Genomic DNA, 26,195 nt, shown 5'->3' on the forward strand with positions numbered 1-26,195 from the left:
GGGCCGAAAGCCCCGGGGTGCTTCCCCCGATGCTGCAGCGCTGTTCTCCCATGCGGCAGTGATGCACAGAGCGGCCTGCGGCGTTACTGCCCTATTCCATTCCTCCTCCTCCTAATGAAACCAGCCCACAGCCGCTGCCACTGGTGGTGAGGACCCCGTGGAGCAGGAGACACTGGGACCAGCCACGCTCGTGGGGCACCTCTCACGCATCAGCGCGTCCTGCTGATGGCGGCTCCTTTAGGGAGGGGATAGAACAAAATAGGAAAGTCAAACCGGACCTGTCTGTCCCTTGCCCTCCTCGTGTGCCTCCTCTGGCAGCAGCTGTGCCACATCTGCCTCCTGGCGTGAACTGAAGTGCAGCAAAGCCACTGCAAGTGAAGGCCAGGGCTTCACGGGGCCGAAATTTGGGTGACGTGGGGCTGCCGGTGCCAAGGGGAGGGAAGGTGCAGGGGGCAGGGGGAATGCAGGGGTTTGTAGGGTGTTTGTCACCCACAGGGTTCGGGGGAACCAAGAGGAAGAGTCGTGTCCAAGGCACTGGATTTGAGACAACGGGGGCTGCACTGCTGGGATCTCCTCCAGGCATCACTCATCTGCAGGCATGGCTGGGGGGGACCTCCCAGAGGGGGACATCCCACACTCACCTCCATGACTTTCCTTCATCAGCCTGTGTGCTTCCCACTGAGCCCAGGAACATGGCACACAAAAGGGAGGGGACCTGGGGACAGCCACCGGCAAAGGGGCCAATGCAAGCCAGGGAGTGCCAATGGATGGGTCAGGGGTCAAGGAAGGGTCGTGGGACCAGGAAGGGTCAGAGGGACCAAGGCCAGCGCCAGCCATGTCACACAGCCCCCTGCCATTGGACGGGTCCTGGGGATGAGCTCTCTGCCAAGCACCAAGCCCGTGGGGAAGGGGACACTGCATCCTTGCAGAGGGGCACAGCACTAATGACAGAGGTCAGTCAGGCAGCCCGGGTTTGGATGCAGCTCTGAGCTTCTTGAGCTGCCTCCAGAGCAGAGGCACTCCTCACCTCCAGACTGTCTGATCCAGTCTTTCAGTAAGTGCCCCACAACCAAATCCCCTCCCCTCCAGTGGCTCAGTGCCCTCCAGTGCTCAGTGTCCCTCACCCAGCAATGCCAGAACAAAGCAAGCTCAGAAAAGAGCTGAGCCAGGACAAAGGTGCAGCCTGTGCCCGCAAGGCCAGGTCCCTAACACTGTGGCTGGGCAGGCCCAGGAGCAGGGGGGCAGCAGGAGTGATTTCATGCGTCAGCCCTGGGAGCAGCACCCTGCCCCACAGCCCAGGGCTCTGCAGCCAGTGGGCAGCACAAAGCACAGGGCAGGCATGGGAAGGGGCAGGAGGAGAAAGGACTGGGTCTGCAGCTGCAAAAGGACTCAGAAAGTGAAAAGTTGGGTCATGAGAATGAAAAGCTGAGAGGTAAAGCAACAGATTAACCGGGCAGGCCCACAGGTCCCAGAACCACATCGCCACCAGAACCCGCTGTGCTCTCATGGGCTGGGGCCGTGTCAGCTGCTCCAAGGCTGCTGGCACTCCTCCTGCACCCAGCTCTGTGTCCTCAGGGATGGGAAAGAGGTGAGGAGGAGGAGGAGGGAGGCTAAGGGTGTCCGGGGCACTGCTTGCTGCAGCTGACACCTGAGGGGCTCGGTGCTGCAGTGGCTGCATGGGGAGGGTCGCATGGCCATGGCCCAGCCCTTGCTCCCTGCAGGCACCAGCAGCGTGACACAGGAGCAAAGGCATCTAACCACTGCAGCTCACACCCAGGCTCAGAAGAGATTTCGGTGATGCTGGGCTTAAAATGCCAGAGGCATCTCCTGCATTGGCACACCTGCTGGCCCTGCTAGCAGCACAGCCAGGCAGGAGACGCTGCCACCAGCTCAGTGCCAGCACAGGGCTGAGGAGTTCTGCAGCTCTGCCAGAGCGCTGCAGCACCAGGATGAGATGGGCCGGGGAGCACTGACCCCTGCCAGCACTCAGGCTGCCCGCAGGGTGCTGGCACATGGGTGCAAGTTGAGCTCCTTGTGGCACCCCGAGCCACCCCAATGCAGGTGACGCGCGAGCTGGGAGCTGCAGCAGGGTTTGCATTTTGCTCTGCACGAACCTGGGGGCTGCTGCCACGTTCTGTTCTCATGGCACCTGCTGTAAAGAACTCGGCCTCGCGGCAATGGGAATGTGCAGGTCCTGTTCAGGGGAGCAGGACCACGCCGGGCAGCAGCACTGCAGCAGGAGCAGTCTGCCGCCTGCTCTCCTTGCTCAGGTGCTTGTGCAGAGCTGCTTTGTGCGCTGCTCAGTGCCCGGTGGGAAAGTCTCACATGGAACCTCACAGGTTTCGAAGTAATGGGCTGCTCAACAAACTGCTTTGAAACCCACAGAGCTTATTCTCCTGAGGGTCTTTTCTGTGTTTCTTCTACAGCAGCCTGAAATATCCTTTGGCAGGTGCAAATGTCTTTACTGAATTCCAAACAAAGATCTACTAGTAATACAGCTGGGATGGTTGTTTTTTTTTTGAACCAAGTGGGAGAGGTCAGTGCACGGGAGCCTCGGCCCGTGTAAATCCATGGGGAGCGTGGCACTTTGTGCGGGACGTTGTTTCTATGAAATGCAATGGGACTTTGGGAGCAGCCATAGGGGCACCAGGCAGCTGCTGTGCATGGGGCAGCACCGCTCCTGCACGGCCACCTGGAAACCTTCCCATGGGCAGAGCAGCCGCAGCCTCAGCGCTCCCTTCTGAGCAAGAAAAACCAAACCAAATGACGCCAACAAAAAGGAAACGCTGCCATATTCCATCTTGTCACCAGGAGGGGAGGAGCAAGTGCCGTGCCCGACAGCAGCCCCATGCCATGCCCGGTGCCCTGCGGCCGCCTTGGGTTACACAGGGGAAGCAGCCCGGCCTGGGCTCCCGTTTCCAAACACTTTGCCTTCGTACGCCAGGGTTGCATCAGCTCCTGCGCCCGTATTTATAACTGGTCCTAAAACCCGATATTCCATTTCCAGTAACTCCGTGGGGTGAGCTCAATGTCCGGGGCCCCGGCCAAGCAGCTGCTGCCAGCGTGATCCCTCTTCCCTTCACATCCTGCTCAGAAAAGCTCCCCACCGACAGCCCAGTGCCTCGGCTTACTGCATGGGCTCCTTAATTAGCTGACTGAGGCACGAGGCAGCCTCATTAAAGAGATAGCTGACGAGGGCTCGGCTGAGCACGGCCGCGGCCGACACCGTGCGGCTCATTGAACCGCTCCTGCCCTGCCTCAACCACAGGCAGCACAGCCCTCCTCCAGCAGGAGGGCCCCGAAAGCTGGTGTGGGGCTGGCAGATGGGTGGGGAGGGCTTGGCCCGAGGGGGCCGGGTTAGGAGTGCGGAGGGGCCCATCCCCATCACCGCACCAGTGCCTCCGGGAGGAGACCTCCAGCTGCTGCAGTTATAAATAAGAAATGATCCGATGAAAAGAGCGAATCTTCCAGGCACCGGGATCAATCACCCACCTATTAAATGTACAAAGCCACCTCTCAAATTAACCGCGATCCATAAACCCCAACACCAGGAGCAGATCTGGGCTTGGCTGGGACCCATCGTGCTCTGCCTCGACACAAAGCAACCATCTGAGCCCCTTAAACGTCTCCATCTTCCAAGGACTTCACTGCCATCCTCAGAGAGCCACACACCCAAATCCAGCTTCTGCAGCAGCAAAAGGCCAGCTCAGAGCTGGGCCGTGGAGCCCAGCAGGGAAGTGCCCCAGCAGGCACAGGGCCGAGCAGCACCGCGGCCACAGCGACCCTCAGAGCATCTCCCAGCTCAGCCTGGAGCAATCCCAGCACTTCTGCAGGACAGGAAACAGGATTGTTTCCTCCTCTTCAAACATGTCTCGTTCCATTTCTCTGCTCTCTTGAAGCACAAATTCAACCGTGATCTATACTTCAGAAACCAGAAAGTTTCCCAGGAGCCTAGGGGGTGCGACATGGCAATGGGAATGAAACACAGCTACCAGCAGGCAGGAGAGGTCTGATCCCAACAGACCCAAAGAATCCAAGCTGAGGAAGAAAACCTTCAAAACCTCGCATTCCTTAAACTTAGAATCGAAAAGAGATTCTCCTGGCTCTTTCTCATTACCGAGGAGCATGACAAAAAAGGTCAAAATCCAAGTTTGAAGCATAGAATGCACACACCGCCCTGCTGCCCACTGCTGCATGCTGCTGAGCGCAGCCCCTCGCTGCACGTCGGGGGGTTCGGCTGCTGCGTCAGAGGCAGAAATGCATTTATTTCCTCCTGGAGAGGCACACCTGCAGCTGCTGATTTCCTGCGCTGGTGCCATGGGAAAGGCGCTGCAGACCCCTGTGAGAGCTCTCCCCCCAGGGAGCAGCATCCCCCGACTTGCCGTTGCCCCATTCACACAAACAAGAGGGAGAAAAGGCCCCTCTGCTAATTCTATAGGCACATCAGAAATAAATTCCTCTCCCAAAGGGAATATGGGAAGGGATCTCCCCAGGGGTTATTTTTACAGCGAGCCCAGATACCGGGCTGCCTCCGGGGCTGCGCGTGCAGTGTTGGCTCTTCCCAGAAGCACCGACAGGGGAGGATGGAGCAGCTCCCTCTGCGCTGGGCTCAGCTCCCGGGGGGGAACCTGCGTGCTCGGTGCATCTCTGCAGCATGGAGCTCCTCCAGCGCAGCGCTCCTGCACGGCCAGTGTGGATTTGCAGCCCAGCCCCTGCTGCAGGGCTCTGGCTCTGCCCAGCCAGAGATGCTGAGGTGCTAAAAGCCACTTGAGTGGAGCTTTTACTGAATACAAGTGGTTGCACAGACCCCAGGGCACAGTGTATTTCCAAAGCCGAACAGCTCCACTGACAGTAGGCTATGAACTGCCCTGATCTAATGATATTTGATTGCAGACGCTCGGGATCAGCCCCGCAGCCATCGCGCTGGGCGCAGGCTTTACACCGCGGACCACTGACAGCGTGAGGCAGGCAAGTCCAGGCTCAGGAGCAAAGAGATTGGCTTCACAGCGCTAAGCAGCAATTACAGTTCTTATCCGAAACTCCCTGATGCCAAAAGAAATCTTTACATTGGCTTCCAGCGGCCGTGCAAAAGGCTCCGCTCACCTCAGGGACAAAGCCCCCAGGGTGCAGGGCAGCCCAGCTGCACCGCTCCCACTGCCCGGAGCAGCACACCCGCACCCGCACCCGCACGCCCACCACCCGTCCATGGGGCGCAGCCTCTGGCTGAACGCACCCCCAGCTCCGATGTGCTCACACGCTCCTATGTATTCTGCAGCTGAAAGGTGTTCCCTGCGGCTGCACGGACCCTTCTGGGTGGGCTGCGGGGTACGGTGGGGCGAGGGCACGGGGGGCTGTGTGCCCAGCCCAGCGCCGAGGGGTGAACCCGGGGCTGCAGCCAGGGCCGGGGGGGGGCCAAGTCAACGCCTCGTCTTCTGGTGGCGGCTCGCGTACAGTAACATCTAAATATATACTTTATGGAAAGTGTGGAGGGATTTATTTTTGTTATTGTTGGTCTCAAATTATGCTGGCTGAAACGGCCCCGCTGAGTTATAAGGCCTGGCCGGGAGCACACGAAACATTATCAAAGGTGTGTCCTAAAGCAAACATCGCTGCGAGCCGCAGCGGGCGCTGCCAGAGGGCCACCCTGCAGCAGGACACAGCTCTGCACCCCCCAGTGCCACCACTGGCACCCTGCAGCTCGCACGGGTGAGGGCTGTGCCAGGCTCTGGGACAGACCCTGCTTCTCCCCGCAGCCTCTGCAGGCAAACTGCAGCCCCCTCGAGGTGCCCCATGCAGGAGCTATCAGGCTTTTCGTCATCGAGCACGCAGATGGATGTTATAAACCCCCAAAGCCCCCATGTGCTCCTGTCACCAGCCCACCCCAGCTCAGCAGAGCATCTCTCCGCACCTCTTGCCAACGTTTATTTGGAGGGGGAGGGCACCCTGAATGTGGGGAACGTCCCTCCCCTCCTTTCCCACAAGGATGTTCCCTGCTGCCTCCACCATCACCATCCTCTGGTCCTCCCATCGCCACCACATGCAGCCATGCAGAGCTCCCTATGTGCCCGGGGCTGCACGGGCACTCAGCCCCCAGCGCAGAGCCCCTGCGGCACCTCTGCCAGCCCTGCTGCAACACTGTGCCCAGCTGGCACCCCGAGGACGATGGTTTCACAGCAGATGGGGACTGATCTGCTTCCCCACCGCTGCCCTTGCCCCAGGCACGCACCCCTGCCTCTCTGTATGCCCCACACCTGGTGCTCATCGACGGATGGGGCTGAGCAGCTCCCAGCTCTGGGGTTTGTGCACACCCCAGCCCAGCCAGGGATAACGGCTCCGATACGGCTCTCGGGCTTGTCGCTCCCTAGAACTTCCCCTAGGAATCTTCCATTCACTTTGCAAAGAGGATCAGGCAGCGACCCCACAAGCCACGGGCAGGTGGGAAACATCTCTTTCCTTTGTACTGCTTTCCTTGCAGATCATCTTGAGGGAGATCACACGGCGTGCGTGGGACAACCGGGAGATCAGGCCCAGCCAGCATGGGTTCATGAAAGGCAGGTCCTGCTTGAGCAACCTGATCTCCTTCTGTGATTGAGTGACCCAGCTGGCGTCTGTTGATGTGGTCTACCTAGACCTCAGCAAAGCCTTTGGCACTGTCTCCCACTGTATTCGCCTGGAAAAGTGGGCAGCCTGTGACTTGGGCAGGTACACTCTGTGCTGGGTAAAGAACAGGCAGTAGGGCTCGGCCCAGAGAGTGGTGGTGAATGGAGTTACACCCAGCTGCCGACCGGTCACAAGTGATGGTCCCCAGGGGTTGGTAATGGGGCCCATCCTGTTTGATACCTTTATTGATGACCTGGATGAGGGTATTGAGTGCACTATCCGTAAGTTTGCAGACAACACCAAGTTGGGGAAAAGTGTTGATCTGCCTGAGGGTAGCAAGGCCCTACAGAGAGATCTGGACAGGCTGGATCACTGGGCTGAAGCCAATGGGATGAGGTTCAACAAGACCAAGTGCCAGGTCCTGCACTTCGGCTGCAACAACCCCAGGCAGCACTACAGGCTTGGGGCAGAGTGGCTGGAAGGCTGCATGGAGCAAATGGACCTGGGGGTGTTGGTCAACTCTTGGCTGAACATGAGCCAGCAGCGTGCCCAGGTGGCCAAGAAGGCCAACGGCATCCTGGTAGTGTCAGAAATAGTGCAGCCAGCAGGACAGGGAGGTGATGGTCCCACTGTACTCAGCCCTGGGGAGGCCGCAGTGCTGTGTTCAGTTCTGGGCCCCTCACTACAAGACAAGACACCGAGGCCCTGGAGCGTGTCCAGAGAAGGGCACGGAGCTGTGAGGGCTCTGGAGCACAAGTGTGATGGGGAGTGGTGGAGGGAATGGGATGGTTCAGTCTGGAATAGAGGAGCTCTGGGGAGACCTTATTTCTCCCTGCAACTCCATGAAGGGAGGTTGTGGGGAGGTGGGGGTCTGCTCCCAGGTAACAGCGATAGGACGAGAGGGAATGGCCTCAAGTTGCACCAGGGAAGATTCAGGATGGATATTAGGAAATAATTCTTCTCTGAGAGAGTGGTCAGGCGCTGCAATGGGCTGCCCAGGGAGGTGGGGAGTCACCATCCCTGGAGGCGTTTAGGAGCTGTTTGGTTGCGGTACTGAGGAACATGGCTTAGTGGGAAATTTCGGTGGTAGGTGCAAAGTAAGACGGCAGGATCTCTCCCTGCAGATCATCTCTCAAGTTGTTGTTGTTGTTGGTTTTTAAATTGTCCTTCCTTATTAATCCCAGACAGAAATCTGAAACCTCCCTTTAAAAAAAAAAAAAAACAACACCAAAGATATACAATGATTTTCAAAGCCGTGTCACATAATTAATGTCACATTTATCTCTTCAGCTGTAGAGATAAAAAGAAACCATCTACCCATGTCCTCGTTATTCTTTATTCCTCTTTAAAAGCCCGGGTTTAAATCCTTGGGATGGGGTTGGTGTTGGGAGGAGCGCTAACTTTCCCTTTACCCCACACAACGATGGCGTCAAGAAGGTTCCCCCTGCCCTGTCCCATGGCTGTGGGTGGGCATTTGGGGCCAGCTGCCCACCAGCACCAGGCAACTGGAAATCACACCGCTCCTGCTCCCGCAGCAGCGTTCATTTCTTGAAGCCTATTGGAGCCTTGGGGGCACTCCACTATTAGCATCATTCTGGTTCCTCTCATGTTGCATCCTGCCGCGGCCAGGGGATACTGCCCACATTAAAACGACACCAAACACCGCACTGCTCCCCTGGGAGCACTCGGAGCACTGCACACAGGCTGCTGCTACTGCCCCACACAGGACGGGGCCCGGGGCTCAGACCCAGGAGGGAGGAGGTCCCTTTAAGGCAGAGGATGAGCGCGGGCAGGATGGTTCTGATCAGCTTTTGACAGCTCCAAACGTCGCAGTGAGAGCTCTCCCAGACTTCACCCCACGCTCAGTGCTCAGCAGGGACTGCACAGCACTGCATGCTACCACGGACGGACCTCTGCCTTTAGGAACTGCCAAAGCTCTGGGAGCTGGAGGGCAGTGAGCTCAGCTCCTCTGCACTGCTGGCTCAGAAGTTGCTCCTTCCTGCCCCACGTGGCACCAGCAGAAGAAAAAACCTCTTATCCCCCTCCCCACTGCTTGAAGAGCATGCAAGCATGCTTGGGAACACACAAAAAGGAGAAGTATGAGCTCCCCATGAGCCCTCTTCTCCCTGCCCCAAACCAAAGACATTCAGCTGGGGAAGAGCACCTGATGGAGCCACTCTGGCCCACGGAGCGATGGAGAGGTGGTGGTTACAGAGATATTCCAGTTTGCCCACACGGCTGCTCCCAAAGGGGTGTGTGGATGCAGGAGGAAAGCTGTCCTTGATGTCACCCCATGGTGAGGTGACCCTACAAGGCCAGAACGCGCTGGGGTGAAATGAGTGCGGCACAGAGCTGACTCCGAGCACCCGTAGTGAGATGTGAGAGTGCTGCCCAGTGGACAGGCAGACAGACAGACACACGAGGAGGTGTGGGGCCAGACCAAGAGCTCTCAGCTCTCCTGGTTCAGAGCTGCCCCGTACCGGTGCCCAGGCTCTGCTGCAGGCAGAGGTGAGGGCATCTCTTCCATTCTGCAGCGGAACAAACACCAACACTGACCAGGTGGAGGAGCAGAACTGGCTCGCACATCTCCACAAGAAGCATCTTCATTTTGCCTCTCTGAACCAACCCCTCACTGCTGTTTCTCAGTGCAGAATTGGATTTCTCTCCGTGTGCTCCAACCCACCAGCAACGGTGATGGGAACAGAGCACTGTGCTCGTGCCCCTTCATCCTCCGGGCTGCAAAGCAAACACGAGATCCTCGTAGCTCTGACTGCGCTCAAGCCACAGCCCAGGCAGTCCCATTGCTGTGCTCCCCTCACCCAAACCCAGTAGGTCCAAATCCCTAAACCACAGCCACTCTTACATCTCTGCAAACTGAGATGGGGAAAACAGGAGCAGTGAGCCCAGCAGAACAGGTCCTCCTGTACCATAACATGCCAGCAGATGTCCCTTCCCCTGCACGATGCTATCACCCACTGCTCCGCTCTGCCCGAGTCCTGGGGGACACTGGGGACAAAGCCCACATCACCCCCCCACCCCAGGGGCACCGCACACGCAGCCCAGTCGGGCACTTCATTTGTTGAATGGGGGGCATTTATGCAAGAGGCTTTGCATTCATATCGAGAGCTCGTTTGCAGGGCCGCCCCGCAGCAGCAATCCCTTTATCTGTTTATTTATAGAAAGATATTTCTGTAGGATAACACACCCAGCGAGACGCAGCTTCCCTTGCTCAAACACCGCCTTGTAGCACAGGCAGCTATGTACAAACTTTCGAAGGGAGGATGATGAATTAAAACCAACACAGACTCGCAGAGGGAGCTCCCCGCCGGCCGCGCAGACGGGTGAGTCAAAGCCGGGCTCGCAGCACCTGGAGCCTCAGCGTCTGCTCGCGCCGTCCGTGTGGTCTGGGCAGGACACTGAGCTCACTTCCCCACGGGATGCCAACGCGCACGGAGCCTTTAGGACTGCCTTTGCCACCAGTGTCCCTTGAAGAAATCCTTTTTCTATCCTGCCCCAGCTTTGCGCTGCATTAAGGCACCTGTGTGCAGTGTATTCACGGGGGGAAACCCCAAGCAATGGGCCGGACCCCAGGCTGGCACGGGGCCTCTGCCTCTACTTGCTGTGGTCACAGCTCTGTGTTCACTTCTCTTACCAGAGCAAGGAGGGGCAGATGGCAGGAGGTGCAGAAGGGAAGCAAAAGCATTAAAACATGAAGAATGAGGGCATTTGGGAATCAGGGAGAGAGTGCTGAGGCCTCCCCACACGCAGGCACGGACAGCCTGGTTCAGGCCACGGGGGGCTCAGACGCTGCTGTGCTCTCGTCCCACACCTCTGGGAGAGTCGAGCTCTGCACTGCGGTGCAGTGGCATGGCCCAGTATTGTGAAGATGCAGGTAGGAGGAGCCAGATTACAAGCCCCAGTTTGCCATTAGTCCAGGCAATCTATGCTGGCGTGCGGTGACTTGAGCTCAGCAGAGTCGCATGGCAGAGCTCAGCGTTGTCCCCTAGTGAGATGGGCTGCAGAGGGGCGGGATGGGCTGCAGGAAGGGGAAGGAAGAAACAGGGAGAAGAAGGAAGGATGCTTGCTGCATATTCCCCAGCCCAGTTCAGTGGTTACACCTTCCCCTTTCCATCAGGGCATGCAGGAGTAGGGTGAAAGGCCATGGGAAATCCACTGGGGATGCACCCACACTGTGGAGGTTGGTCCTGGCATGACAGCACAAGAAGCAGCAGGTACAACACGTTCAGAGCCACAGCGAGGCCTTGAGCAGCACCTGGGGCTGCTAGAACTCCCCAGCACAAGGCAGTGGGACCCTCACCGGACCCCACAAGCCATCTGCCCACTCTGCTGTCCTCAGTGCCCCGCTACCTTGCTCTGCTGCTGCCATCACATTTAGTCCCCGGTGCACGGGGCACCTCCATCCTCCAGCTCTGCCCTCCACTGGAACATTAACTTGGGAAAGTAACCCAGCCTTCCCCCCCCTCCTATTCCTATCCAACGCATTTTGGCATGACTGCCACACGGACAGCAGAACAGTAACCAGAAACACTGCTTTTGAGCACCCCTGGGCAGGAAACTTCTTTGCAAAGGCAAAAGCAAAAGCAAAAGCAAGAGCACAGCACCTCCTGCTGGCACTGCCAGGCTCCCGGCAAGCAGGGCGGCACGGCAGCAGCAGCGGGCACCGGTGTGTGCAGGTGGGGATGTCATGGAACTGGGAACTTTGGGGGTGTTAGTACAGGTGTACACTGAGATATATACATATATATGCAATGAATCTTAAGTTAATTCACTTGGAATAAAACTGCTAAGGAATGCAGATGGCCACCTTATCACTTGCTGCAGGCGAGCACTGAGAAGTGCTTCCTCAGGAGTTCTGCACCCTGCATGACGAATGTTCAGCTTAACAACTGCTGGATTTGGGACCACTCGCTGCCTGCCGCCGAGCAACGGGGTTTGTGCTGATGCACAGGATTCACAAATCGGTTTATACGTGGCCAAAAGTGACCCAGTTCTCAGTGACTTCAGCTAAAAAGCCACCTGCAGCAGGTAACCAGCACCGAGAAACCATGGCTCCGCTGCAAATGAAGGTTGAGCAAATGAAGCACATCCCACTCGTGGTCTGACAGCACTGATGTGTGTCCCACGTGCAGCTGCTGGTGCTCAGCACAGTCTGCAGCACCCGCGGGACCTCAAAATCAGCTCCAGCACAGCCCAACGCACCCCTGCCCCACAGCTCCAGCAGAGTGCGTCCCCACAGATGTTGGGGCAGACGCCAAGCTGATGCTGTGCCCTGCCCGGAGGGAAACACCTCCTGGGAAGGCAGCACCATGCCCCCCATCGCCCTTCAGCACGGGGACAACAATGCAGAGAGGAGCGCATGCAGATGCAGGCTGGCACTGCCATCAGCAGTGGGGCTTCAGTGCAGCGACATGGGAAGGGACTGGGACACAACCTGCTTTCACCCCTCCACATGCAGACACCTGCACTGGGGCTTTCCTTTAGCTCTGCCTTCCCTGAAGCCCAGCAAGGTGCTGCTCCCCTGCCCGCTCCTTGGTTTTGTTTTCCCCTATGACCAAACCCAACCGCTGGCCCAGCGTTCAGCGCCAAAGCCAAAAAGGAGGTAACTCTTCACACACCTCTTTGCTGTGCAGCTCTTTGAAGCCCGCAGAGATCAGCCCTGCACATCAAAGTCCAGCACAGGGCTTGGACTGGGCCGGCAAAGTGCTGCCAGGCACCAGGAGATAGCATCAACACCACGAACTGGCGGACGCCTCCAAAATCCCACTGGGAAAGGCGAGCGGTGCCGCTGCCAAGCCCACCAGGAAGGGATGGGGAGGGAGCCCTGCTGTCTGTAACTCAGCCCCAGCAGTGTGTGAACGGAGCGCTGGCCACCCCCAGTCCTCCTCTGGGACACGACCACATGGATGGGCTGACCCGGGAGCCGTACCCCACCACACAGAGCTGCCACTGGGGACCACGGGTGGCAGAGGGTCACCTCCAGCACAGCCCCACCACCGCTGCCCCTCTGCACCACCGAGTTCTGCCTTATTCCAGGAACCCTGTGCTGTGAGCCTTCCTCCTCCTCCTCCTCCTCTCCACTGGATCCAAGGGGGAAATGCTGTGTCTTCGCTGTGCTGGGACCTTTGCCAGGTCTGGACCATGCAGTGTGGCCATGCAGAGCACCCACCCGCCCTGGTGCTCGCATCTGAGCACTGAGCAGAGAGGAGCAGCAGTCGACCGACCCTTCCCTGGCGCCCGGGCTTCCCTCAGCTATGCGCGTCCTTACCCAGGAATTTGAGGCACGAGGAATGCAGAGAGCAAGGGGAGGGCTGGCAACAACCCCTTTTCCCATTTTATCATGTACCAGAGCTTCGCGCAGGTCTGCTTCCCCTTGGCTCGCGCCCTCCGCTGGGTCTACCAGCATGCTTTGGGTAATGAAATGCACATTTGCTGGTCAGCTCTAATATATCCAGAGGGACCGTTTTCTGCCTGTGTTTGTTTTAAACTTGAGGGTGTTGTACAGTTGTTCCAATGGCACAGAGACAGGAGATAAGACATGGCAGGCAGCGCCTGGCTGCAGGGTGCCTGTGGGATTAGCATTTATCCTGTAATTGAAGGAAGACGTGATAACATGAGAAAAGCAAACCACCACAATGTTTCCTTACAAGGCACACGCTGAACCCTCGGCAGAGCCCACCAGACACTCAGCATCTCATACACTTACTGCTCATTGCAAAGAGAAAAATCCTCTTGTAGGCCAAGTTCCCCCTCTGCTCTGCCCTCAGGAGCCCCCACCTGCAGTGCTGCGTCCAGGCCTGGGGCCCCAGCATGGAAAGGATGGGAGCTGCTGGAGCAGGGGCGGAGGAGGACACGAGGATGCTCAGAGGTTGGAGCACCTCTGCTATGGAGACAGGCTGAGGAGTCGGGGGTGTGCAGCCTGGAGAAGAGAAGGCTGCAGGGAGACCTCATTGCAGCCATTCAGTATTTAACAGGAGCTTATGAACAGGAGAGGGAACAACTTTTAACACAGTTTGATAGTGATAGGATGAGGGAGAATGGCTCTAAACTACAAGAGGGGAAATTTAGGTTGGAGGCACAGCTGGCAAACGAAAGGATCAGACCCAAATATCCCAACCCAGCAGCAGAATGAATGCAACTGCTCCAACACCACCCGGGACTCGTCCATGGCAGGCAATATCCGTGTCCAATAAACCTTTTAAAGGTTCGCTGATCACAGCTAGATGTGTCATAAATCTCCCCGAACAGTTTATTATGCCCATAAATCTCTGTAAAAACGACTTTATCTCATCAGGATCGGCAATTAAGCCAACTTCGCTCTGCCTGCAGCTCCCGTGCAGTCGAGGCACGCAATCCTCAGCTCCCCAGCTCCGCAGCCCCGCCGTCACAGCGCCGCAGGGAATGCTGCAATCCCACGCAGAGAGGCACCGCATCCCACGCCTCTTCCCTCCAGAAGCAGACCTGCTTGCAAGTATTGCCTCTTCCACTTTATCTTCTAAAAGTGCTACTTAAGGTTGGGGGGGTGGGGGGGGGAGGGAATTAGCTTAGTGGATTACTCAGCGTGCTTTTGCCAAAATGCATGCCCTACATCTAATTCAAGGGATGTTTTTGCTTCTGAGAGCTTAGCAGATGCTTTGTCAACAGTTCTTATTGGGAAATGTTGACGTTTTATGGTTTCATGTAAATCAGGCGGATGAATGCACAGCCATCATCTGCTTGGCTTTCAACTACAAGACCCAGTTCTGCATTGTCCCACCTCCCCTGTGACTTGCTTTTCCATATCGTCATTTGCTTTATCATCAGATCAGGCAAACAGATCATTTCCCCCATAGGAACTGACACACGGCGTCTTTAGAATCACAGCATCCTGAGTGGGAAGGCATCTACAAGGACCATGGAGTCCAGCCCCTGGCTCCACACAGTGCCATCCAAAACCCAAAGCTGTGCTGCCATCCCCATCACCGCCTCGGGGAGGGACTAGGAGCCGGCAAAGCGCCCAGAGGAGAGGTCCTGAGCATCCCTGGGGCTCTGCTGGGCACATCTCTCTGGAACTCGACACAGCTGGAGTCACTGCAGGGCCTTCGTGTTGGACTGTGGGATCATTTGTCAAAAGAATCCTACCTTAGGAACACAGGACACAGCTCCGGGAACACAGGGCCCAGCTCTGGGAACACAGGACCCAGCTCCAGGAACACAGGACCCAGCTCCAGAAACACAGGGCCCAGCTCTGGGAACACAGGGCCCAGCTCTGGGAACACAGGGCCCAGCTCTGGGAACACAGGGCCCAGCTCTGGGAACGCAGGCTGCACAGACCCTGGGGCGTGGGAGCCAGGGCGGGCTCCCAGCATGGCAGCCCGGATACACACAGCACCCAAGCAGGGACCATGGTTTCCATGGCAACACCCAGATGCCATCGCTGAGGATTAGATGCTGGCAGGACCAGAAGCAGGGACAGGGAGGAGGTGAAGCGTGGTGACAGGGACGCCATGGAGGGACGGAGGCCTGCAGCACCGATTTTCACGCCCATCTTCCCTTTTTCATTTCTTCTCTAGCATGAAAGTCCCAATTGAAATGGCAGGCTTTGACACCACCAGAAACTTTCAGAACGTATAACACACTGCCCCTTCCTCCCACGTCATCACAGCCGTGTCTGCCATCAAAATAAAGGGGGCTGCAGGACCCAGCCCAAATCTGCGTCACACTGAGACCCTTTGAAAGGGGATGAATGCTAAGCGAAGGGAAAGTGATTTCTTTATTTAGGAAGACCACATCTCTTGTCATTCTAATGCACTCCAAATGCCCGTGGCGCTGGACAGCTGCAGGTTCGGACATGAACATACAAATCGGCGACAAACAAACAACAACAAATGCCCGCATGCAGCGTGGGCAGAGGGAGCACCCTGTTGGCTGGCTGCTGCCCCTTCATGCACAAACCCCATCCCTGCAGGGTGCAGCTCCTCACCTCCCTGCTCCACATGATGAGACCGAGGGTCTGCGACCCTGCACCAGCAGCAGGGCGCCATGGAGCCACGACAGCGCCCGGAGCGCGTATGACAAATTCAGTGTCAAAATAAACAGCTCCGAAGAGGCTCTGCCAGCTGATCCCCTCGCTGTGCTCACACTCACGGCATCCAACCCAAACACAAGCGCTCACGCTGCCGGTGGTCCAGCACGGCGGCGGGCAGGAGGCAGGCGGGGGCTGTGCCAAAGGGAGGGGGTCAGCAGCACGGCAGTGGGGCACTGCAGGGCTCACCGCGATGGGGAACCGCATGGAACTGCAGGGGTCGGAAAAACAGCGATCCCGGTGTCTGCGTGGGCCGATGCAGTGCGATGCCCACATCGCAGCAGCACTGACTGCCCCGCTGCCTGCCCACCCCCAAGCCACACAACCCACAGTAAGAGAAAGGGTCCCGTCCCCCCCCCCAGCCCCTGAAATCGCCTTTCTTAAAAAAGGGTCCCTGAAACAAATGGCAGCAAATCCCGATGCAGAGCGCACAATGGATGCTTCAGTCTTGCCCAGGGGGAGGGGGCGAGGGGCTGTCAGTGCCCAAATAAATTCAATTTGCTTGTTAAGAAGCGAAGGGGGCCGCGGGTATTCAGGGCCCCAATTAACATTCCAGCGGCACTGCTCTGCTTTTGAGGAACAATCACTTTTTTTTTGGGGGGGGGTGGGGGGAGTGATGGGCATGGAGGCGTCGGATGTTCCTGGAGAAAGGAGCCACGTCCCCGCCCCAACAGCACCCGAGCTCATGTGTGATGGGAACCACCAAACAAAACCAGGAATACACAAAGATGGAGCCTAGGCCAACAGAACCTGCAGATAAAGCCTCTCATGTCCACAGTCCAACATCATTTGCCTTCGCTGCTGATCTAAACACTCTCTCAGGTCAGCATCGAGCACCAGGGCTGCATTTTTACCACTTTTCAGTGGCCATGCTCTGTGTCCTACCACCTGAGCAGCCTGCACGACCTACTGCTTCACAGCTGATGCTGCAGATGCTCACTGGAAGTACCTTCAGTGGCTACGAGGAACAGTAAATGACACCATGAACAGAAACCTGAATGAAAGAGCTGAGCCACGGGCTGGAGCTGCTGTTGCCTTTTGAGTCTGAAAGAAGAATCCGACCATGAAACAGAGAGACCAGCTCTCGAGAGGGAAAGGCCTCGGCCAGAGTGGATGTGGCATGAACCAAAGCCAGGCTTCAGCTGTGCTCTGCCCCACCTCGCCCCACAGACCACGCATGTGCTTCCTCCCCTGGCAATGTCAGTGTTGTAGTTGAATGTAGGATGAGTTGAACAAGGACCCAGGTCCAGCACAGCCCTACAGTGCCCTATGCACATCTCCACACCGTGGCCCCTCCAGAACATTCCTTTGTGTCTCCCAGGAGCTGATGGGGCTCCATCAGAAGCACCAGCACACAGGGGAACCGGGCACACACAGGGTCGCTCCGGGACAGCAGCTTTCATATTGCCTTCTCTAAGTGCCCAGAAGAGTATGGAAAACCCTCACCATGTAGGATACACCCACTGCCGAGAAGTGTGAAGGTCTACAAGTTGAACGCTGTCATCGTCTGCTGAAGCCTGAGCTATTTCTGCCTCTGCAAACATTCCCTTGTAGAAACAGGCTCTTCTTTCTGAAGCCTGCAGACTGGTCATTAAAAAAATAAAACGTGAGAGCGGAGAAGTGAGATGACCGAAATGCTAATGGGAGCCCTGGGTCAAACCGCCTCCCCTGTCACCGAGCCCTCCTCGCCAGCACATTCCTGCTGCTAATGAGGCCCCGCCGCTTCCTCCTTCCTCCTCAAGTTGCTCCTGGTGATGCAAATCCACCGTCTTTGTTTCTATTCTTGGAGGAAAAACAGAACCAAAGTAAATAGCAAAACAGCTCTTAGGTTTCAGGATCCTTTCTTTTTCCACCCTTCCCAACAGGGCAGGGCTGCTGTTGCCGTCAGAGCGAGGTGACACCCGACCCCAGACATCGTCCCGTGCCCACCGGAAACGCTCCGCTAATCTCCGGTCTCCGATGTCCCCTTGGAGAAACCTGTGGAACTCGATGACCGTTGTGTGTCCCTTCCAAACCGGGATGTTCTGCGGTTCCCTGACTCTCAGAACCCTGCTTCCCTGTTCTCCCACGGAGCTTGGGGCGGCGCTCGCAGCCTCCCAGCAAGAGTAGGGTCTGCAGAGAGCACACCATGCACCCCAGCGCTGGCAGAGCTGTCCCCTCCCCACCAGACCACCTCTGCCTGAGGAGCTGACCCCACCCTGCTCTGCACCCAGAGAGACCTTGCATTGCCCAGTGTGTGCCTACGTGCCAGGGTACAGCTGCACGGCGCTGCGCAGCAGTGCAAATCGGAGCCACCATCTTCCCGCAGGTGCCAGCAGCACGAGCAGCCAGTGCAGTAAGGTGATGGCTGTCCTGCCATCATGCTGCAGGGAGCCAAAAGCTGGGGCTGAAATCAGCTCTGCGGCTGCTCAGCTCCTGCAGAGGTAGGAAACAGAGAAGGCACAGACAGGTAAGTTGGTGATTTTGCAATGAAACCCTCTCCCTCAGCTGGAGATTCTGTCTATAACATCTCCAAAACCTCTTGCTGGGGCTCAGCGAAGCCCAGCACGCAGACAGCCCCAGGTCTGGTGCAGAGCCCTGAGCAGGGCTGGCCAAGGGCAGCAGCAGATGGACATTCCTGGGGGCACTGGGGCTGTGCTGCTGCATTCTCACCTCCATGGCTCTGCTGGAAGGTGGCAGCGGAGGGCAGAGCTCTGCTCCAGGCACAGCTGCAGAGAAGAGCAGACACAGCCCCGCAGAGCCTGACAGCTCTCATTATTGATGTTCAGACATGACCGCTGCCCTCCTACCCTCTCTCACTGCACTCGGACGCAAGAACATGAGCGTGTGAAGGTGGGGAGAACTCGGATCTCTCCAGCAAGGAAAAGGATGGGGAAAACAAACCCCTTCCTCCAGAGCTGAGGAAGGAAGGGTCCGGGCAGCCCAGGAGCTGCTGTTTGGAGTGCGGCAGCACCCTGAAGTGCAGTGCTGCAGAGACCTCTTGCAGCACAGCGCTGCTACTGCACGCCCGCCTGCAGCCCAGCATCGCCTGGTGCCATGGGAAAGCTGCACACTGCACCTCTGCTGCTGCATACCTGGCTCATCCAGCGCACACAAAGTGCCACCTGCAGACAGCTGCTGCTCTGAGTGGCTGCTAGCTCTGCCGCCCATCCACCTGGCAGATCCTTGAAGTTTCATCCTTGAAACCACGGTGATGTGCAAAAGGGTCGCAAGCGCCTCACTGCAGGAAGCTGCTCGCAGGGAAGGTGCTCTGCAGAGAGCTGCCCCATTTCATCAAGGATCTGGGGCACTGCTCAGAGCCCCAAATCTGCAGACTGTGAGCTCTGAGCTGCATGAAGACAGCGCAGCAGCCAGGTGTGCTGTCCAGTGTCTGGGGGAGAAACAGCAAGGGACTTTGAGAGGAAGAATAAGGCAGCACGTCTACCAAGGCAAACACGAGGAATTGCCACAGGAGGAACAAGAGGCCCTGCGACCAGCAGCAGATGTAACCTACTACACCTGGCCTGAGCAGCAAGCAGGCTGGGATGCACAGATGTGCAATCACAGAGCTTATTCCTGCTGTCAAGCCAAGGCAGAGCAGTGCAGCATCTTCTTGTTTGCCTGAGGCAAACCCAGCCCCAGCAGGAGCCCAGCACTGCCAGCTTCATGCCCTGCCTAGCAAGTCCAGCTTGGAGAAGTGCTGTAGAACAAAGCTGGCAAAGGACTTGGCTTCCTCCCCCCAGTCCACCTCCAGTCCGTGCATTTTGCAACACGGTGCCAGCACTGCCAGGTGTCCCTGCTGCACCCAGCACCCCCAGCACCCTGCAGCTGTGTTGCTCCTGCACAGCACCAAGCCAGCAGAGGGAGCAAACAGCATGGGTTCATGGAAGACGGAGTGTTTTGTTCTTGGGGTTGGGACATTTGGGATCTGGAGGCCATTTCCCAGCATTTTGCAAGTTAGAAGCAAATCCAACCTGTACTTGCCCTTGTAGGAGCCCTGAGCATCAATACAATGCTCCCACCAATGCCCCACCTGCAGAATGGCAGTCCTCAAATGAAAGTCTGTCTCAGCAATAAAGCCCTTCCCGTTTCAAGCCCAAGGACCTGCAGCTCTCCAGTTTATCCCACTTTTTTCAGGCACTGCCATAGACTGTATGTCTGTACGTCGCCCATCCAGGGCTCTCACATCCAATGGAAGAGGTTTCCTACGTGTGTCCTTGTCCCGCACTAAGTGCTGGGGGCATATCAGTGAGTGGGTTCCAGAGGCACTCCCCCTTCAGAAGCCTGGGACACTTCTAAACCCCAAACCCACCCCTTCCTTCTGAAGGAGGAACACCAGCTGTGACCAAAGGTCCCCAAGGCCAGAACACTGTGCAGTAAGGGGCACTTAAAGCAAAAAAAAAAAAACAAAAAAAAAACCCAGCTCTATAGATGTTACTGAAACCAAGTCCAACCCTGCTGCAAACAGCTAATGAGCACAATGTGTGGGCTGGCACCACTGAGCAGAGCTCCCTCGCAAAGCTCCGAGCCGTGTTAGCACACGCAGACCAAAGTGCCTGTAGCACGGCCCACCCGTGCCGCTGCTTATTGCCCTGGAGAGGATGCATGCCTTGTGCTGCTCCACTTCAGAGGTTCAGCACACCGTGAGGCATCCCAGTGCACGCAGACCCATCCTTCCACGCAAAGGAAGGAGGTGCGGCCGCATGCTGAGTTAGGCTGCATCTGCTCCACATCTGCAGTGCCATCCTCCTGAAGCGCCGCGTGACCCTTGCTTGGATCTGGGAGACATTTCCCTCTGCTCGGGGTGGGAGAGCATCCCAGCAGGTTGCTTGTCCCTTCCCAGGGCTTCCCCACATCTCCTGCAGCGCTGGGGCACCACGAGCTGCGGCTGCAGTTCAACTCGTGCCAGCTCGAGCAGGAAGCAGCTGCGCCCGCCGGCCCCGCTCCTGTTTGCTGGCTGGGATGCGTCGCTCCTGCGCTGATCTGCAGCACCGAGTGATTCACGCCCGGGATTGTTCTCTGCCGGATGCGCTCTGAATGAGCCACTGCCCGGCGCAAGCGTTACATCATTGATTATGTTTGTAATTTTTATTGGAATACTCATCGATGAACAACAGTCAACAAGCACGCGGCGTGCCGAGGGCGGATCGGCACAAGGGGATGATGCAGCACACGGCTCTCATCCACCTCCATGCGTGCCTCCTTGAGACACACACTGCCACTGAGCTCTGCAAAGCCTTTCGCTGCCTTCTTCAGCCCCTTTGTGAGCAGTGACCTGCCTGCTGAATGGCTCCAGCCCTTCTTTATCCTTCTGTTCTTGAAGCACACGTTGTAAACAAGAATCATAGAATGGTCAGGTTGGAAAGGACCCCAAAGGTCCCCCAGTTCCAACCCCATTCCATGGGCTGGCTGTCACCCCCGGCTCAGGCTGCCCAGGGCCCATCCACAGCCATGGACACCTCCAGGGACGGGGCACCCACCGCTCTGGGCAGCAGGTGGAATCAGGGCAGGGCTGACCGGGGGCATCCCACAAACCCAGCAGGTTCTTGCATGCTTTGGAACAAGACCCAGAGGTGGGGGTAACACGGGGACAGGGAAGGGATGGATCTCACCATGCAGAAACCACAACCCCACGTTGTGCCCCACGCAGTGTGGGTCCCCATGCAGCCCCAGCCCGACACGTGCCCCGTGCCGAGGGACGCGTGCACAGCAGCGACCGAACGCTCCCAGCTCTCAAAGACAGGGACTGTGCCAACGTCAGCAGCCTGAGAGCAGTGCGCGGGGAAGGCTCGTCAGAAAGAAAATTCATTCTGACAATCACTGAAATCGGAATTCATTTAAAATTCAAATTATGCAAATTCCAGTAATCCCTACAAGCAGATCCATCACATGCCAGCAGTGGGACGGCAGACATGCCACTGGCTGCAGCTCACACAGATTCATCTGTCACCAGCTCTGCAGACAGCGCGGGGCCCAGGGCAGCACCCAGGGGGTCCCCCAGCACTGGCACCAAAGGGAAAAGCTCCCACAGCCCCGTGGGCACAGGGTGCAGGCCCCAGGTGCTCCCAGGCAAGCTGCAGGAAGTCCTCTCGTGGAGAAGCACGGATGCGTGCTGCAAACATGAAGCCTCCATTGGGCAGAGCCCCAAAAGTGGGGGCCCTGCTCCACCTGCACCTGGCCAAAGCAACAACACCTTTCAGCTGTTCAACCACAAGGACACAGCAAGGAAATGAAAGTCACACACTGCTGTGCTCCTATGAGCCCTGTGGGAGCACCATGGAGAGCTGAAGGTCCCCAAAACTGACGGGCAAAAGCCCTCACGGAGTCAGAGGCCAAAGAGAACCACGCACAGAGCACGGAGAGCTGGAAGGGACAGCACGGTGCCCGCTCCTTACCCCGCAGCAGGAACGCCCCAGCTGTGCCCTGCAGCCCCTCAGACGCCGAATCCCTTTGCTGCTGCTGCTGCTCGTTGCCATTCCCGACGCTGCCACCACCTTCCCCAGCACAGGGCAGCAGCTCCAGGTCTCTCTCACAGTGTTGGATCCCAACCAGCTCCTGCAAAGTCCCTGCCACGGGCAGGATCAGCGCCAGGAAGCACACGAACTGCTACCATCAGTGGTCCATGGGGTGTGAGGGGCTGGAACAAGACCCACGCAACGCCCCATACATCACGGGGAGCAGCCCCCAGACCCAGCCTGTGCCAATGGGTGGATCAGCCCTTCCTTGGGGCGGGGGGAAAGCAAACAGACCCAGGAGCAGCAGGTTTATGGAGATGCATTGCACCTGCCCAAGCCCCGCAGCAGGTGAGCCCCGCCGGCCTGGGCTGATCGCCTGACAGCACTTCGGGTTGCACGGGCACACAGCGCCTGCTCTGCTCCCATTGTAGCAAAGCCCTCATCCATTTCCATCCAACACCGGGTGCCTTTCAGTGTGGGGACACCCGAGCCCTCATTACAACCCCAAGCCAGTAACGAGGCGGGAGGAAGGCCACACAAAGCCCTGTATCAGGTGTCCCTGGGAAAGGGAAGACGCAGAGTCCATTAAACATTGAGCAGGGGGGAGCGTGCGGCACCCGCAGAGCACCTGGAGGAGGGCTGCCCCAGGGCCTGGGGGCTGCTCCCTGCACACCCTGCAGCCCCGAGCCCTTGGAAAGGCCCAAGCTGGGGGCTGCCCCAGGGCCTAGGGGCTGAGGCAGAGCGGTGCCCACTCCTTTCTGCCTCGATCCCCATTTTGTTCTGACCAGCAGCGCCCAGAGGTGTGGCAATAGGACACCCACACTGCGCATCGCCCGGCGAGCAGCAGCCGCCTGACCCTACAGCGAGGCCGTGACCGGGAGCCACAGAGCCTGCCCAGCACGGCAAACAGGATCCTGGCAGGGTGTGGGCAAACCGAGCAGCACCAGGCTGGAGAGAGATGTGTCTTTTGTTTTGTCACACTGTGCATGCAGCCAACCCTCCGCCGTGCCGGTGTTTTGCAAAGCCACGCGGGTGGGACGCATCTCCCGCAGTACTCACAAATTGCCGCCGTAGCCGGGTCCGGACACGCTCAGCCTTGGTCTCGGAGGGGTGCACGGCGTAGCCCAGCGAGCCCAAGTGGTTGTCAACAGAGAGGCTCTTCCGCATGTAGAAGGAGCGCATGCGGAAGTGGCTGAACGGGGCGTCCTCCACCGCCGTGCGGAGCTGCGGCTGCAGCGGGGCATCCCCGGGGGGGTCCATGCCGTCGTCCTCCAGCCGCCAGGCGTCCCCTGGGGACAGAGGGACAGAGGGACGGCCGCCCCGTCAGGGCCGTGCTCACCCGCTGGTTGGCTGCCCCACAGAGGATGCGGGCGGAGATGCCCACCCAGACCACCTCCATCCATCCCACCACGGGGCACGAGGGACAGGTGCTGCCCCATGGGGGTTCATGTCCCTGCCACAAGCCCCATGTGTTCGCACCTCGTTCAGCAGCTCCCTACCCAATAGGGCCCAATGAGACAAACTCCTCCCAATTGCTGCCCATCCACCGCTCTTCGGGGCCTGTGGCCACCGTCCTCAAAGCACAGAGCACTGCAGCACACAGGGCTGGGACATGGGGACGGTGCTGAGCCCTCACTGCACCGAAAGGTAACACAGGCAAAGCACACAGGTGACATCTCCATAGCATCACTGTTTCCCAAACAGCCCAGGTATGGATATCGTGGGCTTCTTGCTGCCTGGCAGACAGCGAGCTTCCCTGCTTCCACCTCCCTGCAGCCCAAACCCCCTCTCAATAGCAAGAGCAAACGAACAAAGCAACCCCACGCTCAACCCTGCTAAACCCGGGCCAGCTGCTGGTCCTGCAGCACAAAGGGATTGTACGGGGCTGGTGCTGCTGCCTGCTCCTGTGGCTGCACTGCTTTGTTGGCCTTCTGAGCAGCCCAGCACTGGGGGGCATGATACCACGGCCAGCACTGTGGAGCAAAGTCCTTCAGAGTTGAAAGCAGATAAAGGCCTTGAGGACAAAAACAGCCAGGAATAGGCGAGTGAAGAAGAGAAAGGAAGAGGCTACGGCTGCCAACAAAGGCAACCCGGAGCAGTGCAATACCTGGGAGCTATTTTCTTTTTTGTTATGTTTTTTTTTTTTTTCTTTACCCCTGCTTTGAATTTAATCAGCTGCACTGCTCCTCTCCAAATGTCAGCTCGTACAACACAGGAGTGGCTGTTTGAAAGCTGTGATTACTCCAGGCACAAACACGTCAATCGGCACCAGCCCCGGCTGCCGGCACACAGCACACAGGATCGGGCTGCAGGGCCGGGGCAGGTCCCAGTGTGGGGACACTGTGCATCCCATAGTCCCATCCACCCCCACCCCCTGACATCCCACAGTGGGATGGCTGGGAGCACACTGAGCTGCCCTGGAATTGTCCCCTGCTCGGGTGTAAGGGTACAGAGGGTGTAGGGAGGCAACATAGAGGAGGTCAGGACCCTACCTCCTCCAAAACAAGGACAAGAGGGAATAAACTTAAGTTGTGCCAGGGCAGGTTCAGGCTGGATATTAGGAAACATTTCTTCTCAAAAGAGCGGTGATGCACTGGCTTGGGCTGCCCATGGAGTGCTGGGGTCACTGTCCCTGGAGGGGTTCAAGAACCACGGGGATGTGGCACCGAGGGACATGGTCAGTGGGCATGGTGGGATGTGTTGGGGTTGGACCTGGTGATCTTGGTCTTTCCCAACCTGAATGATTCTATGACTTACCAGCAGTTCCCTCATCTCCTGTTTGTAGCTCCAGGATTACTTTTGCCCGTGCAGGTAAATACTGCCCAACAGTGACGCAGGCTGTGAGAGCCCGGCACAACCAGGCGGTGCTGAGAACAGCATCTCTGCAGGCAGTGGAGTCACCGTCCCTGGCAGTGCTCAAGAAACCCTTAGATGTTGTACTGAGGGACATGGTTTTGTGGGGAAAAACCGGTGCTGGATGATCTTGGAGGTCTTTTCCTACCTTGGGGATTCTATGATTCTGTGATTTTCTTCATGACATCATGCTGATAGGCTTAATGAGTAGCTAATAAGCTAAGTGTCAGGGAGTGAAAAAGGAAAAAAAGAACCTGGGAGGATCCGGACAGAAAGCAGCTCCTCATTCACACATCCCACCAAGGGAACCTCCAAACCATTTTTATCTTCCTTCACGTCCCAGCTCCCTTCAAGCCAGGAGCAGAGCAGCATCCTGAGAGTGTGTGCACGCAGCCAGCTCCCTCCTTGCAGCACTGAGTCTTGTGGGGCACTTGGCTTTGCTCTCCACCAGGATTCAGATCTCTGCCATGCATCCAGGTCTGTCCTTGCCCACGCTGCCTCACTGGCCCTGGAGCTCCCGAGGGAGCAGCCCTGACCCCACTAAGCTGCTGCCACCTGCCCGCTCACAGACATCCCGTCCCTCGTGTCCCCATGGGCACAGCAACCACCCGCAGTCCTCCATCCCACGCCCAGACCTGCTGCGTCAGAATTCGGAGCACCGGGAAACCAAGCACAGCCTGCAGAGCATTAAAATTAATCCAGGGCTTGGCCAGCTGCTGGGTAGCTTGCAGCAAATCTGACAGCGAGGGCGTTAGATTAAAAAAATAATAATAATAAAAATTTAAAAAAAAGTCAAAGGGTGTTGGGTAGAGGCAGCTGCTTTGTAGGGGTTTTATTTTGCACTGGATTGCCAGCCCTGGCTTGCAAGCCTTATCTCTGTTCCAGTGCTAATCACCTTCCCCATCACTCCTATGGCCCCAGCGTGGCTCTGCTGGCACCAGAAGCGTGAAACGCTTTGCCCATCAGCGGTTTTGCCAATAAACTCGCTCAGAGCAGCTGGGCCAACCGTATTAGTATTTCATCAGGATCAGCGCAAGAGCAGAACACGATAAAACCCTTGGCTGCCAAGAAGGCCAATCCCCAGCCCCCGGATGGGGAGCATCCGTCACAGCACATCTCCGGGGCAGGAGCACGGGAAGGAAGGGCAGTGCCACTCTGCCCCTGCTCCCCACGGAGGGCAGCCAGGTGTGCCCCAAAACCACTGCGTGCCCGAGGACAGAGGCACC

General features: G+C 57.6%; 1 protein-coding gene across 8 annotated transcripts in view; it reads right to left on the minus strand.

Moving 5' to 3' along the window:
* Window positions 1–26,195, minus strand: part of LOC110405722 (ankyrin repeat and fibronectin type-III domain-containing protein 1-like) — a 132,727-nt gene that overhangs the window by 68,285 nt on the left and 38,247 nt on the right. For all 8 annotated transcript variants that reach the window (XM_021411292.1, XM_021411297.1, XM_021411296.1 and 5 more), the window contains one exon: window positions 23,176–23,405. In XM_021411292.1, coding sequence (XP_021266967.1) covers window positions 23,176–23,405 — 230 coding nt within the window. The remainder of the gene's footprint in view (window positions 1–23,175; window positions 23,406–26,195) is intronic.

Source organism: Numida meleagris, chromosome 13, assembly GCF_002078875.1.
Source record: "Numida meleagris isolate 19003 breed g44 Domestic line chromosome 13, NumMel1.0, whole genome shotgun sequence".
NCBI classification, from domain to species: domain Eukaryota; kingdom Metazoa; phylum Chordata; class Aves; order Galliformes; family Numididae; genus Numida; species Numida meleagris.